General features: G+C 43.9%; 1 protein-coding gene across 3 annotated transcripts in view; it reads left to right on the forward strand.

Moving 5' to 3' along the window:
* Window positions 1-17,214, forward strand: part of RFX4 (regulatory factor X4) — a 156,449-nt gene that overhangs the window by 126,735 nt on the left and 12,500 nt on the right. For 2 of the 3 annotated variants that reach the window (XM_081822350.1, XM_081822352.1), the window contains 2 exons: window positions 4,995-5,114; window positions 5,453-5,614. In XM_081822350.1, the coding sequence (XP_081678476.1) occupies window positions 4,995-5,114; window positions 5,453-5,614 (282 nt within the window). The remainder of the gene's footprint in view (window positions 1-4,994; window positions 5,115-5,452; window positions 5,615-17,214) is intronic. The other variant, XM_081822351.1, reaches the window with a different exon arrangement.

Raw genomic sequence — 17,214 nt, forward strand, 5'->3', positions numbered from 1 at the left:
AGAGAGATGGATACGAAACTTGTCTTCCCCTAATCAGATCCTTGTCCCTTGTCTATTAAACAAGAGGATTGTATATATGACACAGATAGCATTAAAAATCAGTGGATTAGACAAATTTCTTCTAGACAAGCATTTTAGGGTACAAAAAAGAAAATTAGACCCCTGTCTACAACTTCTGAAAGGAAACATCTAAATGGGGGGAAAAAAAAGACCTTAAACCTTTTAGAAGAAAATAGAAATGATATCTTTATGATCTTGAAGTAGTAAATTATTTATTTAAAAAGGCACAAAAAAAGACCAATCATAAAGAAAATATTGCAAAAATAACTACATTTGGATTTCAAACTTGTGTTTATTAAGCACACCTTAAACAAAGTTAAAAGATAAAAGCCACAGAAAAGAACATATTTTGCAGTGCATATAACAAACTGAATATATAATAAACCCTTCTAAATAAATTGTTTAAATACCCCAATAGAAATTCATATACCCCAATATTATTCAAATACCCCAACAGAAAAATGAGCAAAGTATATGAATAGGTGATTCACAGAAGGGGAAATTCAAATGGAAAGATGTGCATCTTTCCAGTAATTAGGGTAATGCAAATTATAAAGACAATAAGATAACATTTCACACCCTTCAGACTGGCAAATATTATATTTCACAGACTGTCAGTAGGAATGTAAAGAATTTTGGTGAGCAGTTGGACACTCTCTCATAAGACTAAAGATGCAGGCAGGCAGTCTTGGACCCAGCAGACACAAGAAAACAGGTACAGAAAGTATTCATTAGTGTCAGTTTCCAATAGTGGAAAGTTATAAACAACCTAAATTCCATCACCAGGAGAACAGATAAATAAATTGTGGTATATTCAGACAGTGGCCCTCCGACTGGAGCTGCATTAACATGCGTCCATGTGGATAGATTGTCAAAAGCAAGTTGTAGACTGCTCTGTGAAGTATGATGCCATTTACACCAAGTGTGAAAATAGAAAACAACACCATACGTTATTTATGGATACATAATTATATGTAGTAAGAGTAGAACAAATAAAAATACCAAATTCAAGTCAGTGATTACCTTAGGGGATGAACACCAGGAGGCAGAGAAATACAATTAAGGAAGAGAACACAGAGGCTTCATCTTTATCTTCAGTTAAAAAACAAATCTGATGCAAACATAGTAAAATATTAAGTTGCTATAAAGCCAGGAGTTGAGTATACTGCCGTTCATTTTAAAATTCTGTGTACTTTTCTATATATTTGAAATTGTTCATAAGAAAAGAGAAATGCTTTGATTCTATGAAATGTGATCAAACTATGTTAACACGTAGCGACAGCAACAAAAATCTTTGTCTGTGTCCTAATACCTTTATCCATAACAGGCCCAGATGCCGATTCTGTGACTTTAGGCAAGTTGTTTAAACCCTCTGAGCCTTCATTTTCCCATGTATTAGTTGAAGATAATAATAATGCCAGTCTCACAGTGTTGCCAGAAAGAGAGGTTAGCACAGTGCAGATGGTACACAGGGCTTGCGCACTTGATTGGTTGATCTAACAAATAGTCATTGAGCCTCTATTCTGTGCCTGGCACTGTTGTAGACACTGGGTATGGAGAACAGTGGGGGGAAAAAAACAGATACACATCTGCATTTATGGTGCTTATAGTCTAGTGTAGGGAGGCATGTGATACAGACAAGTTATAAAGTATAGGGAACGGTGATAAGTACTAGGGAGAGAAATAAAGCAGGGGATGTTAGCTGTAAATGCCTCTCTCCCATCAGTGTCTCTGTCTTTGATGTTGCTCTCTTTCTCCCTCCATCCTGCCCCCCTCTCTCCCTCTCTCAGTCTTTCCGTATCCCCTTTTTCACTTTGCCCTCTTCTCCTTGCATTGTTCTCATGGCCATGGCCCTCTCCCCGCCCCAGCACTGAACTTTTTGTTGCCCAATTATCTTAATGATTGACTTTTGCTACAGAGGACCTTGTAGCTTTTGTGGACTCAGGGACTGAGCTTTGAGTGATTTTGTACTGAAAGCACTTGGCACAATAGTAGGCAGGTAGCAGTAGCTCTACAAACTCTTCAAAAGGTGATTGAAAATTATAGACCAGTTGGGTAACTGATCAGAGCCACTAAGGAGGAGAGCTTGAAGCCCCGAATCAACACTTGCCCCAGAGTACTGGCCTCCAAGCCCAGATCTGATGTTTCTAACTGTGCAGTCTTGGGCAAATTTCTTCACCTCGTCAGATCTTTGTTTCCTTGTCTATAAAAGAGAAGGGTGTATAGATGATTTCCAAGGCATCTGCCTGTGATAAAACTACTAAACCCATTTTCATTATCTAGAGTTTTCCATTCTAATTTATTGTTCCTCAGTGTATTTCTTTCTATCCTTACTGACCTAGAGCAACATTGCAGCAAATATTTTTTTCATTTTGAAGACCCTTTCAAGTAATTGATGCTTTCTTTTGACCTCTTTGGTTGTATGAGCAAAACAATCATATTATGATATAATATCCTATGGGATCTTAAAACATCAGGAGCAAAAGGGACTTTACAGATAACAAGTAGTTACCATTCATTAAACAACTAGTGTGTCCTTTTCCTCATTATGGTTAGTACTTCTGTAAACCAAAACAAGGGGTTGTACTGTCTTCCCTTTTAGAGAGCTGTGTTGCATAATGATTGAAGAACAACTCCAGAATCCGAGAGTCTTGGGTTCAAGTCCCAGTTCTGCCAGTTATTAGTTGTGTGACATTGGACACTTTACCTCTCTAAGTCTCAGTGTCCTCCTTTGCAAAAGGAGAGTATCACTCATCTCCTATAGTTGTGATGAGGATTAAGTGTGATAATAATTCTGCACATTTACATGGGTCTATACAGGTAATGAATCTGCCACAGAGCAAGGGCTCCAGAAATGGCTGGTTTTGTTTTTAACATTTAGTTAGAGTAACTCATCCAGGGTCTAAGTTACTAAGTGGCAGAGCTGGATCTCAACCTGGGCAGATTGATCCAGTGCCCATGCAATTACCCACAATGCTGTACCTCCTCAGTGGTTCACGGGACCCATTTTGGGGAAGTGGATGGAAAGTTGAGCTTTGGAGACTGCATCTCACAGTGATTTAGCACAACCTGACCCCTTCTGAATTTCAAATGGACACAACACTCTGGGGATGAAGGAAGAGTGTGGACAAAGTATAGGACGGGGCCCTGGCCTCGAGCTTTGTGGATACCAGGACCAGAGGTTGTGGCAGGCTCTGAAGAGAGGGGGATAGGAGTTGGTGTGTGTGACCTGCTGGGCATCCACTGGCCTCAGAGTTAAGCTGAGCATTTTCTTCTATAGCCTTCTATAGAAGGTTGTGTATGTGTGTCTGTGTGTATGTGCAGAAGCCAGGTATAATTAAAAAGAAAATTGATAAATTCCACCAAGAAGGTGGAATTAAAAAGAAGAGTGATGAATTCCACCAAGGAGGAGTTATCCTGTTACCCCCAGCTGGCCCCCATCACCTTATTTCTTACAAGTATCGTGCACTAACCAGTTATACAATTGGAGCTATAGCCCCAGCACCCTATTCCTGAGACTTGAAGAGGCATAGCTCCCAACTCAAAGGGCCCTTCTGGGACCTAGTCTTTGATTTTCCCATCTGTGCTGTGAGCAGACTGAACCGGATGATCTGTAGGGGACTGGGAACAGATTTTGGAGCCAGACCAAATTGAGGCAAATCCCTACATACTGCTAATGGAGAGACTCCTTTCCTGCTCCATAAGGGAGGACAGTACCACCTATCCCAGTCTGTGGTGAGAGCAGACATGTGTTAAGGGCTTAGTAGAGTTTGGGCACGTGGTAAGCATGACGATGATGATGATGACTATGACTAGGACAGTGATAAAGGTCATGGTGGTGATGATGGAATCACAGTATAAGTAATACCAGAGAGTCTTCCAGGTCCTCTAAAAAAGCAAACTAGAGGGAAATGGGAAAAGGAGGTCAGCTGTACATAGGTGGGTGAGAAGTTTTGGACATTTCGTGGGAAGCAGAATAGCTACGTGGAGATGTCCCCTTGGGAGCTGGAAGCATGGGACTGGAGACGAAGGTTTGGCCCCTCTGGCTCTGGCATTCCTGAGGCTTGATTACAGCAGACATTAATCGAGTCCCTTCCACATGTGGATCATCCGACTGGCCATGGTGGCAGCACGACATGCAAGAAAAGATGGTTTTGAAATAATGTGTTATAATAGGAATATAAGTACCTACCTTATGGGGTGGTTGTAGAGATTAAATGAGAGAACATAAGACTTTAAACACAGAGGCTGGCACTTTGGAAAAATCTTTGGAGAGGGTTGTTTACATCCCTTTTTATGAAACAATCTACTCTTAAGAATTTGAGAATACCATATATTTTCAATCTAATACCTTTTCTAAGAACCATGTGTTAAACAGAGGTCTCAGAAACATTTAAGGAAATAATTCAGTTGTTGCAGATTTTAATTTTCAGTTCTGCTCCCAGGATTGTCAGGTACATCGGTATAGGGAACTAGAAGGCAAAATCCCTGCCATGGACATCCTTAAAGTCCAATCGGGGAAATAAAACATAACTTGTGGAGGAGATAAAAATGAAAGACACCATGTCAGTACATGGTGAACAAAGTGAGTCATGCTCAGGTGAGGATGAGGCCAGTGGGTCTATGAGGGCTCAGCTGGCTCAATGGCATTTGGATAGATGGCTCAATGGGTGCCATTTTTGATGAGCCGGATTGAGCAAGGAAAAGACTCACTTGCTACAAAGTGTTAGTGACACCTTATGTCAAGCATTAGGCTAGGCTGAGGATACAGCAAAGAGGAGCAACTTTGGACCATGCAGAGATGATAATGGAGTGGGGGAAGGAGAGACTTGAACAGAGCAGTGGAGCCCAAGGTAACATGGACGATTGAGCAGGTGGAGGGGCGTACATGAGCTGCCATGACTTACCTTTCTGTTTGGATCTTCTCTTACCAGGGTCTTTTCACTTAATTCACTTGATGTTTGATGACTACGTGCTCTACCTGTTAGAATCCCTACACTGTCAGGAGCGGGCCAATGAGCTCATGCGAGCCATGAAGGGAGAAGGAAGCACTGGTAAGCCGGCATTTCACTGGGGATTGCTCTACTTGGCGATTTGATTTGTACCTTACTTCCATGCTCTGTGTTTCTTTAGCTCTGTCTTCCAAAGAATTCAGTTGTAGTGGGCAGGCCAGGTGGTGTGAAACCAGTGATGTCTTTTTCTTCTTTAGAGTGGGCACACATGTGTATGGAATTGCCTTGCACGCCATGATGGTGGTGCAAAATCATCAAAGGGCTTGAAGCAGAAGGGTGACATGACACAGATGAGAAAGAATATTTCCATTTTTAAAGTCCTTTAAAGACAACTTGCCTTGACCTTTGGCTCTGAGGACCCACCCTTTCTCTACCCATAGCAGAAGTCCGAGAAGAGATTGTCTTGACAGAGGCCACCCCGCCAACCCCTTCCCCGGTGCCATCGTTTTCACCAGCAAAATCTGCCACGTCCATGGAAGTGCCACCTCCGTCCTCCCCCGTCAGCCACCCGTCCCCTGAGTACACGGGCCTCAGCACCACAGGTAACGAAAGGTCCCCCCGGAGGCTTTGAGTGCGGAGTTGGTATTTAAAGCAAGAGCTTTCTGGAAAAACGTTCTTCCCCTCAACCCCCCAAAACAATGCCAAGTATTTGCCTGGATTTACAGATGCCTTGCAGTTACTCATTTATTCGTATGTACATATTCTTCATGCTTTTGTTTTCAAGTTGGCAGACTGAGTACATGATAATCACCATCCCCCCAACTAAGCCACTGAAATGATGAGAATGATATAAGACATAAATTAATACACAGCCATTCTTTCTTGAAAACGAGAAAGGGAGCTCTCTGTGAACCAGAAGTTGAGAGGCATCTCTGGAAAGTAGGGCAGCCAGGAAGCCATATGCTAAGACATGGCAACCATGTCGAGGCGGGGGCGGTAAGCAAGGTACAGACTGATGCTCTGGGGTTCCCAGGGAAGCGGAGACTCCCTCTGGTGGGAGGCACCGAGGAAGACCTCACAAAGGAGTGGATCTTCATTTTAACGGAGGACGGTGGAGCAGAAGGGCCTTCTAGACAGAGGGCGGTGTGAACAGATGCACAGGGGTGGGGACGTGTGGGGCCTTCTCAGGGCACGGGAAACTTTGTCTGAAATGTAGGAGGTCTGTGGAGGGATCTTGTGAGGCTGGAGTCACTTCCTGAAGGATCTTGAATGCCAAGACACGGTTTAGAAATGGAGAAGAAGAGGTGATACAAGGATGATAATAACTAGTTGCTAAGGTCCGCTGTCACCCGGGTAACCCTGCAAGGTTGTGGAGGAGAAGTGGAGGGTGAGAAAGCTTAAATCCCTTGTTCCGGGCACCACAGTCACTCATCCATTCAGCAAATGTCCTTAAGACATTGCTCATGAGACTCATGGAAGTGAGATTGTGTAGGTGGGATATTCAACAAGTGTTAGCTAATATATGATAACACACCGTGTGTGTGTGTGTGCGTGCGTGTGCATGCTTCTAGAGCAGCTCATGTGGTTGCTGTGGGGATCAGATGAGGTAAGAGAGGCCAAAGTGCTTTGCGAACAGCGAGGTACGATCCAGACAGAAGGGCTTACTGTGATTAATGCCAAGAAGGTGAGGGCTACGGCCAATGCTACAGGGGCCAGAGGAAGCAGCAGTCCCCTCCCTTCCCACCTGAACTCTGGCAGGCAGGAGGGAAGCTTGCAGGAGAGAGGGGACATGTGAAGGCGGCCTTAGAAGCCACCAAGGAACTGACAGGAGAGGAATGAAAGGCAGACATGACCTTCTGCTAGATGGGCCCTGGGTGGGGCTGAGCCAGCAGAATGACCAGTCCTTGTGGAGTGGAGGGCTCCTAAGACTGTGATAATCCACTCATCCTCTTTCCTTCCAAACCTGCTTAACTATTCTCCCAGTCACCCAACCCCAAATCTGGGAGTCAGCTTCAAATCTTTCCCCTCAGCTCCTGTATTATTAGGATAGGCTAAGCTACTGTAACAGATCTAAAATGTATGGAGTTAACACAGGAGAAGCCAATTTTGGGCTTGTAGACAGTCCTGGCAGGGGGTCTAGGTCAGAGAGGGGGCTCTCTTTAATGCAACTATTTGGAAACACTTGGTCTTTCAAGATTAGGTTGCACCATACCCCAGGGCAGTGGTTCTCAAAGTGCAGTTCGTGGACCAGCAGTCTCAGCATCTCCTGGGAACGTGTTAGAAATGCTCGTTACCAGGTCCCATCACAGACCTTCTGAATCAGAAACTCTAGGGGCGAGGCCCAGAGGTTTGCTTAACACGCCTCCAGGTGCTTCTGATACACGCTAGCTCGAGGCCCACTGCCTTTGGGCTTCGTCAAGTCTGCAACCAGCGGACAGAAATAGAAGGTGGGTGTGGGGAGGAAAGCCCACTCTCTCAAAGGCCCTGGCCTGAAGGTGGTGCCGGGTCCCTTCCACGTAAATTCCCCGAAGCGAGGACTCAGTCACACGGCCTCATATAACTGTGGAGAGCAGGTGGGAAATGAAGGGTAATTTGACGGACCCATTTCTTCCCATCCCACCACTGCCGTGTGTTCGGGCCTTCCCCACCTCTCCTGAACCCCCAGCGGCCTCTCAAGCTGGTGACCTCCTCCACTCTTGTCTGTCCACTTTCTTGAGGCCCACCGGGCTGGTTTCCCTGAAGCTGTGCCTCCTCAAAGTGCGGGGGCCCAGTCCACCACCTTGCACTCAAGCCTGTGAGCAGGCTCCTTCTCCAAATCGCTGCTCGCACTGCTCCCCCTCCGGGGCTCTCCTCCTTCCCCCTCTGCCTGAAGAAGTCCTACTCACGTTCTTCGTTTCCCTCACCCTCCGGGTTCGAATTTTCCTCCAGACCCTCACAGCATGCTTGGGCTTACTTATATCCTAGTTCTACTTAGAATTGTTTTCAGAATAGACTAGGGACTAAATTGCATGTTTTTGAAGACCAAATAAATAGGGTGAGATTGCCCTATTTATGATGTTTTTTACCCCTTCATTCACTTACATGTCCACCCATTTATCTATCCATTTATCCAATAAATATTTCTCCAGTGGCTTCTATATACTAAACACTTGAGGTCCTTGCCTCCTGGGAGTTTATTATTTAGAGGTTCGGGTTCTGATAAGCAAGCTGGCAGTCACAAATAATGTGAGGAGTGCTAAGTTGGGCTGATTTGGGGAGAAAGGAATAGAGGAGCACAAAATGAGGCTGTGTATCTGGAGGGTCTGGGAAGGCTGAATAATGCGAGAGAAGGTAGTCTTGGCAGAGGGACTAAGTATTAGTACAAAGACCTGGAGGCAAGAGACAGCATGTCATTTTCAGAGAAGATACAGTATATATCCTAGGAATCTTCGATTAAATCCTTCCTTCGTTTTCCTTTCTCTTGAGAACTAGTGCTACTCAGAGAGGGAATGAGCAGGTGCTTAAGGGCCTATAATGTGTCTGACCTCTCTGCCCTTGGCCAGGGGCAGAAACTTGCCCGCCAATAAACTCAGCGGTCCTTTGTCAGGGACCACTAAGGAGACCGGATTCTTCAGAGTATTGAGAAGTAGGGTGGTCAGTAATTGGCATTAGATGGAGCTTTGATTTCACATTGGGTACACAGCTGGAAAGTGCCCTCCTCTTCTGTGGAAATTTACATTTTGGCATCACATATCTGTTTACATGGATGCACCTGGAATAATGTTTTGTTTCCACTTTGAGGAGGAAGAACACGACCCGCGCCCCCCCCCCCCCCACCACCACCCATCCCTCCCATTTTCCCTCCGTCGTGGGCTCTTGTCATTCCTGCTTAGGAGGCTTGGGAAGGAAAGCCGAACGGGAAAGAACCACCTTAGTCACTGTGAATGAAACGGGAAGAGAACTTGAGCCCTGTTCACAGCTCTTCAGCCGCTCAGGGGTCCTCCCCAGGCCGGAGCATGGGGCAGGGATCCCCAGTTTTCCGCCTTAGTCGGGAAGGAACCAGGAGGGTAAGAAGGGCTCTCAGCCTCACCCCCATCCCCCTGGGAGATGCACGTGAGCCAGTTGGTGATAACATCCTCACTGCGAAAATAAACAGGGAAACTATGCAAATCAAACAGTTGTGCATTGTGGAGCAGAAGCAGTTTGGGTGAGAACTTTCCTGCAGCGTAGCAGCTTGTCCAGCAAGGAGACTGTAAGGAAAGAAGGGGACAGGAGGGCTGTGAAGGCAGGATGTCTAGAATCTCTTCATAATTCTCACCCGGCTAGTGAGTCTGCCTGGTTTTCCTCACAGCACTGTGGAGGCCTCAAGGTGTGGCAGGTGTGATAGTCAAACCCACAGGAATATCATAAATGTGTTCAGAGATTTCTGTGCAATGTGTTCAAGAGTCATAAAAGTAGCTTCTTAGAAATACAAATGTGAAACAGGTTCTCTTCAGATGATCGTAACCTTTGAAGATTTTGGCACATTCCTGCTTTGTTCTCAGACATCTCCAGGGGGCATTAAAAATGTCATCCTAGATAAAACTATGTGTAATATTTTTCTCAAGTACCACTTTTGAAATACTCCATTGCTAAATTGGACTGGATCTTGGCATGCATGTGGGTCATGGTCTTGGAGGAGACATAATTTCCTAACAACATGTATGGTTTTATAGATATTGCATTATAAAGCACATGTATCCCTGATATTTCCTAATATCCCAGGATATTAGGAAATATACTATGGTAGGTTTCTTAAATTGGGGGATTTATGCAAATATTTCGTTGACCAATGTTGTGAATTGGAAAATAATTATTGTGTATCTTATAAAATGCATTTGCCATTTTTCTTTTTTTAAAAAGTTAACTCAACATATGGTCTTCATGCCCAGTTAATTTTTATTTCCATCTTAAAATTACTGGCAGATTTATATACCATGACTTTCCAAAAAGTATCTGAAGTGGTTAACAATTAAAAAAAAAAAAAAAGCAAAAGCAAATTTTTAAAAAGGACCCAAACCAGAAAGCAAGAAGTGGGGAAAATTAAACAAAACCAAACCACCACTGCTAAAAACAGTTTATTAATACGTTAAATGAAATTTTATGTGACCTAGTTATTTTGCTGGGTCTCAGGATGCTCTGAATATCATCCCTCAGGTGATAATAGGTATTATCAAGTTCGAGTTAGAGTCAGGGCCCATCAGGTGTCTGCAACTTTTCCACATATCAATGTCTCACTTTTGACAGACACTTCCCCATTTTTCAACTGTGAAAAAGAGAACAGTATTATGTCTGCTTGGTGAGCACAAAGATAAAATTAATTCATTGCACATAATCTTTTGGCATCCTTTGGTACAAGCTCTAGTGAATACAAAGTCCTTTATTATAGATAATGAGTTATGACTTACTAGGAAAACAGCCACTCTGCTTATCTATGGCTCTGTCTCGTTCTATGCCCATACCTACATGTATTTCTAAATATGTTTGCTTTTTTTTTTTTAAAGATTTTATTTATTTGACAGAGAGAGGGAACACAAGCAGGGGGAGTGGGAGAGGGAGAAGCAGGCTTCCTGCGGAGCAGGGAGCCCGATGCGGGGCTCGATCCCAGGACCCTGGGATCATGACCTGAGCCGAAGGCAGACGCTTAACGACTGAGCCACCCAGGCGCCCCTAAATATGTTTTCTTAGGGCTGTTTTCATTAATTGTTTTTAAAGGCATGGAGGGGGGTGTGGAAGAAAGTGAAAGGGAAGGAGTATTGGGCACCTAAAATGGAACCTGATACTGGCTGATTTTGTTTGGGCATGTTCAAGTCTATGGGGAGGCCATGATAAGTTACTGGGTAAAGGATTCCGTTTCAACAGATTTCCACCAGGTAAAATCTAGCCCCACTTATCCATTTTCTTCCCTAACTTTGTGAGCTTGCCATCTCAATCTTGGCCCAGCAAAGGTCAGAAACCTTCATTTTCGTTAAGAAAAACTGGCTTTTCTCCTCCTCAGGAGCATGGCAGGTGGTGCCAAACTGGCCCACTTAACATGACATTGGGCTGCAATTCTTCAATGTCATTTAACGCAAACTGTATACCTCTCGCTCTTTCCCTGTGAGGCCTCGGAAGGGCTCGGAGACCTGGTTTATGATGTCATTTGAAGTAGTCCCTCCTTTAGCAATGACAATAAAAGTTAACTATTAAACTCATGTTTTCACCTTCCCACCATGGGTTCCCTGCACCACAAAACCGGCAAATTAAATCACTGAGATGCTAGGATGCCTAAAGAAATAAAGGCAAATTCCTTATAAATGGCCCTAACTGTAGAACATCTGGCCTGCCCAGCTGCATCTTCTCTCCATCAGTTGAGGATGTAACAAAGATAACTGGCTCCTACTCTTTCCAAATAACAAAAGCTCAGTTATTCTGAGGGCAGCTAAAAGGAGTGGGCCATGGTGGACACGGCAGCCCCGCCCCAGAGCCTGCGATGACTCACTGACACATCCTCGGAGTTGTCCCTGCCAGTGAATGCCCCCTCCTCCAGCCCTGCTGCTTCCTTTTCTCTAAAGGAATGGAATTAGGAAATAGAAGCTGGGACTGAAAACAGATTGTTGAATCTCTTCTTGACTTCACATTGTCAGGTCTTGGCTTGGTGTTGGGGGCCTCTGGATTTGCTCGTCCATTCTGTTGACTTCTTTTGTGTCTAATCTGTGCGGTGTCCTGGGGACACAGGGTGATAAGAACAGGCAGAGTCACCTCCTGCATGCTCCTAGTGGGTAAGAGAGTCAATACAGAAGTAAACTACCAGGTCCATAAGCCATTTCAAATGGTCATAATGAGAATAAGAGTGTGCTAGGAAATGGTCAGAGGAGGCCTCTCTGAGGAGGTAGCATTTATCCAAGACCCGGAATGTCAGAAAGGGTCAGCCACATAAAGTCTGGGGAGAGGAAAAGGTCATTCTAGGTCGTGGGGAACAGCACGGGCAAAGGCCTGAGGCAGAGAAGAGCCTGGCATAGTGAGGACTGACTAATGTGGATAAATAAGTGGAAAGTGGCAGCAGGGGAAGCTGCAGAGGTAGGCAGGGCCAGATTCTGAACCAGCAGCTCTCTCTGGAAACGGATCCATTTGCTGCTCCCAGCCAGTTTTGTCAATCAGATTTTGGCCCGGGAGCTACTGATAAAGTCACCCAAACAGATGAGGTTTTCAACTTCAGCAAGTATTCTCCTTAAAGCACTATTCCCTGGAGGATAGATGGCCAATGGGATAAATGTATACATATGAAATCTTCTTTTCCTGTCTCAGTCTTGAAGTTTACACGAAATGTTTGCTTAATAGCAAATACTGTAAGGGGACACCATTCAAATAGAATTTTCTGTGATGATAGCAACTTTTTTTTTTTTTTAATCTGAGCTGTCCAAAGCAGTAGACCCTAAGCACACAGGGCTACTGAGCACTTGAAAGGTGGCTAGTGCAATTAAGGAACTGAATTTTCTAATTGTATTTTGTTTTAGTTAAATTTAAAGGGCCATCTGCGGCTAGTGGCTACTGTCTAGACAGCCCCAAAATCTAGACATACTTAAAGGAGCTTATTTCTCAGGAAGGTACTAACAAAAGGCTTAGGTTAGATCAAAACCTGAGCAACATCTGTGATGGTTCGTAGAATCCTAGCGGGGGAAAAGGTTCAAACAGTTTAGTTCAAGATCTGAAGGAAGGGTGCGGCCAGGTAGCCTGGAAAGTAGCCTGAATTTTCTCAAGTCTGTACTAGAACCCTACAACTTCTGATCTTTAATGGCCCTCAACACTCCACGTGAACAACAGGAGGCAGTGGCTTAGAGAGCCTTGCTACTCAAAGTGGGGTCCATGGACCAAGAGCATTACCATCATTTAGAAGCTTGTTTTAAATGCAGAATTGCTGGCTCAACTCCCAACCTATTGACTCAGAATCTGCATTTTTAACAAGATCTCCAGGGATTCAGACGCACATTCAAGTGTGAGAAGCCGCTGTTGTTGTAGAAAGGCTTTGGAGTTGGGCAGGATCCGGGTTCAAATATGAACAAGTCTTGGGCCACAATTTTCTCACTTGAAAAAAGGAGGTAATACCACCTTCCTCAAAAGGTTATTGCCAAGGGGCGCCTGAGTGGCTGAGTGGTTAAGCGTCTGTCTTCAGCTCAGGTCGTGATCCCAGGGTCCTGGGATCGAGCCCCACATCGGGCTCCCTGCTCAGCCGGGAGTCTGCTTCTCCCTCTCTCACTCCCCCTGCTTGTGTTCCCTCTCTAGCTCTCTCTCTGTCAAATAAATAAATAAAATTAAAAAAAAAAAAAAGGTTATTGCCAAGATTCAGTGAATTAGTGTATAAAAAGAAAGTAGCTTGAAGTCTGGTTTATGTTGGATGATTAATCATTCATTCCTTCATTTATTCAACAAGTTCTTTCTTTTTTTTTTTTTTTTTAAGATTTTATTTATTTGACAGAGTGAGACACAGCGAGAGAGGGAACACAAGCAGGGGGAGTGGGAGAGGAGAAGCAGGCTTTCCACGGAGCAGGGAGCCTGATGCGGGGCTCGATCCCAGGACCCTGGGATCAGGACCTGAGCCAAAGGCAGACACTTAACGACTGAGCCACCCAGGCACCCCTCAACAAGTTATTTCTGACCGCCTGTTATATTCCAAGCCCCCTCCAGGAAAAATGACAATAACAAAAACTCAGGGAAGAAAAACATTCTGTTGGGGATGGGAAGAAAGAAAATCTTCCTCTCTTGCAGTTTGTTTTAATACTACAACATGGACAACACTTATCTTTGTAGGATTTTTAGATCTTTGGGGATCTTTATAGAATTCTCAAAGCTCAGGGGGTTTTCTCCACGATCCTCAGACTTTTAAGTAAGGGTGGGCATACAGGGAGGGAAGAATAAGAGAAAGATGTGGGAATTAAGCACATAGGGAAGGTTTGTTATTGTTATGCCAGTAAGTAAAAAGCATCAGAGCGGTCTTAAAAATTAAGCACAAACTGTTAATTGCACACATTTTCTTTTATTAGTTTCCTTAAAAAAGAAGCAGCAATTCTCACTGGAGGTCCCACTGATAGGAAAGGGAATGTAAGGGGTGTTCTTTTCTGGTCCCCAGGCAGAAAGGGTTTCTCACCCAAGCCAGTAGGTGTTAATCTGCTTAAGCCTGCCTGAGTGGGTCTCTTAGATTGCTGGCACATGGCCATTTAGGGGTTTTGTTTCCCAGACCACAGGAGCCCATTTTTCAAAGAGTTCCACTAGCTTTTTGTTTGATAACGTCTATTTCTAGCAGCATTTACGCCTTCAACAACAATTTCAATGAAACAAAAATTTACTGAACACCTACTATTTGGCAGACACTCTGTTGGGGATACAGAGATGAATAAGGAACGGTTGCTGTGCTCCAGGAGCTCATACAAAAGTAACTTCCACTGCATTCTCTCAGGTGATGGCTATTATCACTATGTCGTCCTACTACTCCCGGGGGGAAAAAAAAGAGAAAATCTTTTGGCTTCCTTGGCTGCCTCCTTTACATACCCACTGACCTCGCAGTGCTCGGCCGAGGTCCCAGGGGCTTGAAGGGTTAATTACTTGCTTGCTGTGGCTGGTTCATTGTTCTCCCATACTTCCCACCCCGCTCCAATTCTATGTCCAATTGTAAAATTTGTTTAATATATTTTAATGTTTTTCTTTTCACGGAGGTAGTGCACATTCATTATAGAAAAATACAGATAAGCAAAGTGAAGAAATATTTTAAAGCCTTCCTCAGTCCCACCGCTTAGAGATAACCTGTTTTAAAAAAAAGGATACTTTTAAAAATTATAACAGCAATATAATTTCATATGAAGTGCAAAATATAGAGGGGGCAATCATGCATAATCCAGTCATCTGGGGCATGATCATTTTGGAATTTCGTCTTTCCAGTCTTCTTGCAGTTACTATAAATGATGCCTAACAGCCTGCTAAAGTCATTATCTCCTTGTATATGATGTACATGTGCAAACCAGGAAGGGGTACTTTTAGCCATACTGGTGAATAAGAACACCTATGATTTTATGGAAAAACACATTTAGAAGTTTGCCATCATTAGCTAAATTTCTGTTGCTGTTCAAATTTCATCCCTGGTGACAGAATCTGACTGTCTTCCCTGGCATCTGAAATGGGACACAGAGAAATCTCTACTTTAAGAAAGTCCGATACAAGAATACCTGAATTCATAGTGAAGAGCATGTGAATATCATCAAGAGCCTCCCACGTGCCAAGCTTATGTCAATTAATGCTCACAACAGTTCTGCAAGATAGATATTATCATGCCTGTTTTATAGATGATGAAAGAAAGTATAAGGGGCTTGCCCAAGATCTTCCAGCCAGTACACAGCAGGACTAGGACCCAGAGTGGAGAGGCAGTCTGGTAGAGAGAATGGAAGACCTATGGCAGACTGGGGTTCGGAACCCCACTGGTCCCACCCACGGGGACCTCGGTCAAGTTAACATTCTGAGTTTCCCTGAACTGGACTTGATTGTGCCGCCACCAGCTTGAAGGGCGGACCTAAGGAACGGTCCTGAGAATCAAGCCTGGAGTCCATTTTAAGGGTGTTGTGGGGGACACTTGAGCAGTTCCCAGTTGCCTTTTATGGGGGCATCTGAAAGAAATTCCTGTTTGATCTTAATTCCAAGGACAGTTGACTCCTGACCAGTTTGTTTACTATCTTATGGCTACTGACTTGTCAGGTTTCCCAGTGGCATTGTTTCCTGGAAAATTTCTGAGCCCAAGTTAGGGCCCACCTCTAAGAAGAGTCAGAGTAAGCATGGTTAGCCTCATTCCTGGTTGCACGTTTTGCTCCAGTTTTAATTTCTTTGTTCACTCCCACATTCACATTATTTTCTTGAATCTTCTGTATTCCTGTCCACTCCCTAACATTCTTTCAGATTTAACCTTTGTTTCCTCATCTGTGAAGTGGGGATAATGTTTATTTTAAGGGTATCTGTAAAGCACTTAGCACAGTGCCTGGCCTATATTAGATGCTCAAAAAATGGTTTCTCCTTCATGCTCTTGGAATGAAACTGTCCCTTCATTGAAAAAGGGCGTTATTTGCATTCCAAAAGATTCTCCAGTTTACAGTAGAGTTCAATACAGAGTTCTTTTAATAATAAACAAATGTGTTCAGAGTAGGATTCCATTTTCACATGCCTTCCAGAGTATCCCGCACAGAACCTGTCGTGTAATTGGCACAGTGCTGGTCCACCAGCTCAGTCTTTCACCTGCTCCACGTCAGTGCAGCTACTCACGGGCTATTTGCAAAGTCTTTGGGATGGAACGGACTGCATTTTTTAATGAAAACCATTCTTTCAGCTTCCCCCAGGAATGTTAAGATAGAAAAGATCTGCTGCAGAAAACACAGAACTAAAGCACCAAGTTTTACTTCCCCTTAAAAATGGCCTCTCATAACCAGTTCTTCTTCCCCTGTGCCTGCAAGGGGGTGTTAGATCCTAGTCCCTCCACTTCCTAAAATGGGTTTAATAATTTCCACTAGATCAACATTCTAAAAATTTTTTAAAGATTTTATTTATTTATTTGACAGAGAGAGAGAGACAACGAGAGAGGGAACACAAGCAGGGGGAGTGGGAGAGGGAGAAGCAGGCTTCCCGCTGAGCAGGGAGCCCGATGTGGGGCTCGATCCCAGGACCCTGGGACCATGACCTGAGCTGAAGACAGACGCTTAACGACTGAGCCACCCAGGCGCCCAACGTTCTAAAATTTATCAGAAATCGATGCATGTATAACTTAGTGATTTCTTAAATTACCATTTTTATAGTCTAACCATCTCATAAAATTCTTAAGCATCTTGAGGGGTTTAAATATGGTCTGTTTCCCTTCCCAATCCCTAGCAATTTCAAGGTATCCAATTAAAAAGTAAATTAATGGAATTAGTAATATGCATGGAATAGGTCACCGTTAAGGTCGCTGTCTAATAATCTTCAAAAAGACCTGGGCAGGTAGAGCCCAATAATCTACTTAGGGCTGCTTTAAGCAGTTTGTTGGCTCCCTGACACCTGTTCAGTTGAATGCTGGGAAGTTACTTGGCCGTGCCTCTCCAAGCTTTTTTTTTTTCTTTTTTTTCAAGATTTTATTTATTTACTTGACAGAGAGAGAGACACAGCAAGAGAGGGAACGCAAGCAGGGGGAGCGGGAGAG

This window comes from Leptonychotes weddellii, chromosome 5 (genome assembly GCF_054177405.1).
Source record: "Leptonychotes weddellii isolate Sample4059 chromosome 5, ASM5417740v2, whole genome shotgun sequence".
NCBI classification, from domain to species: Eukaryota; Metazoa; Chordata; class Mammalia; order Carnivora; family Phocidae; genus Leptonychotes; species Leptonychotes weddellii.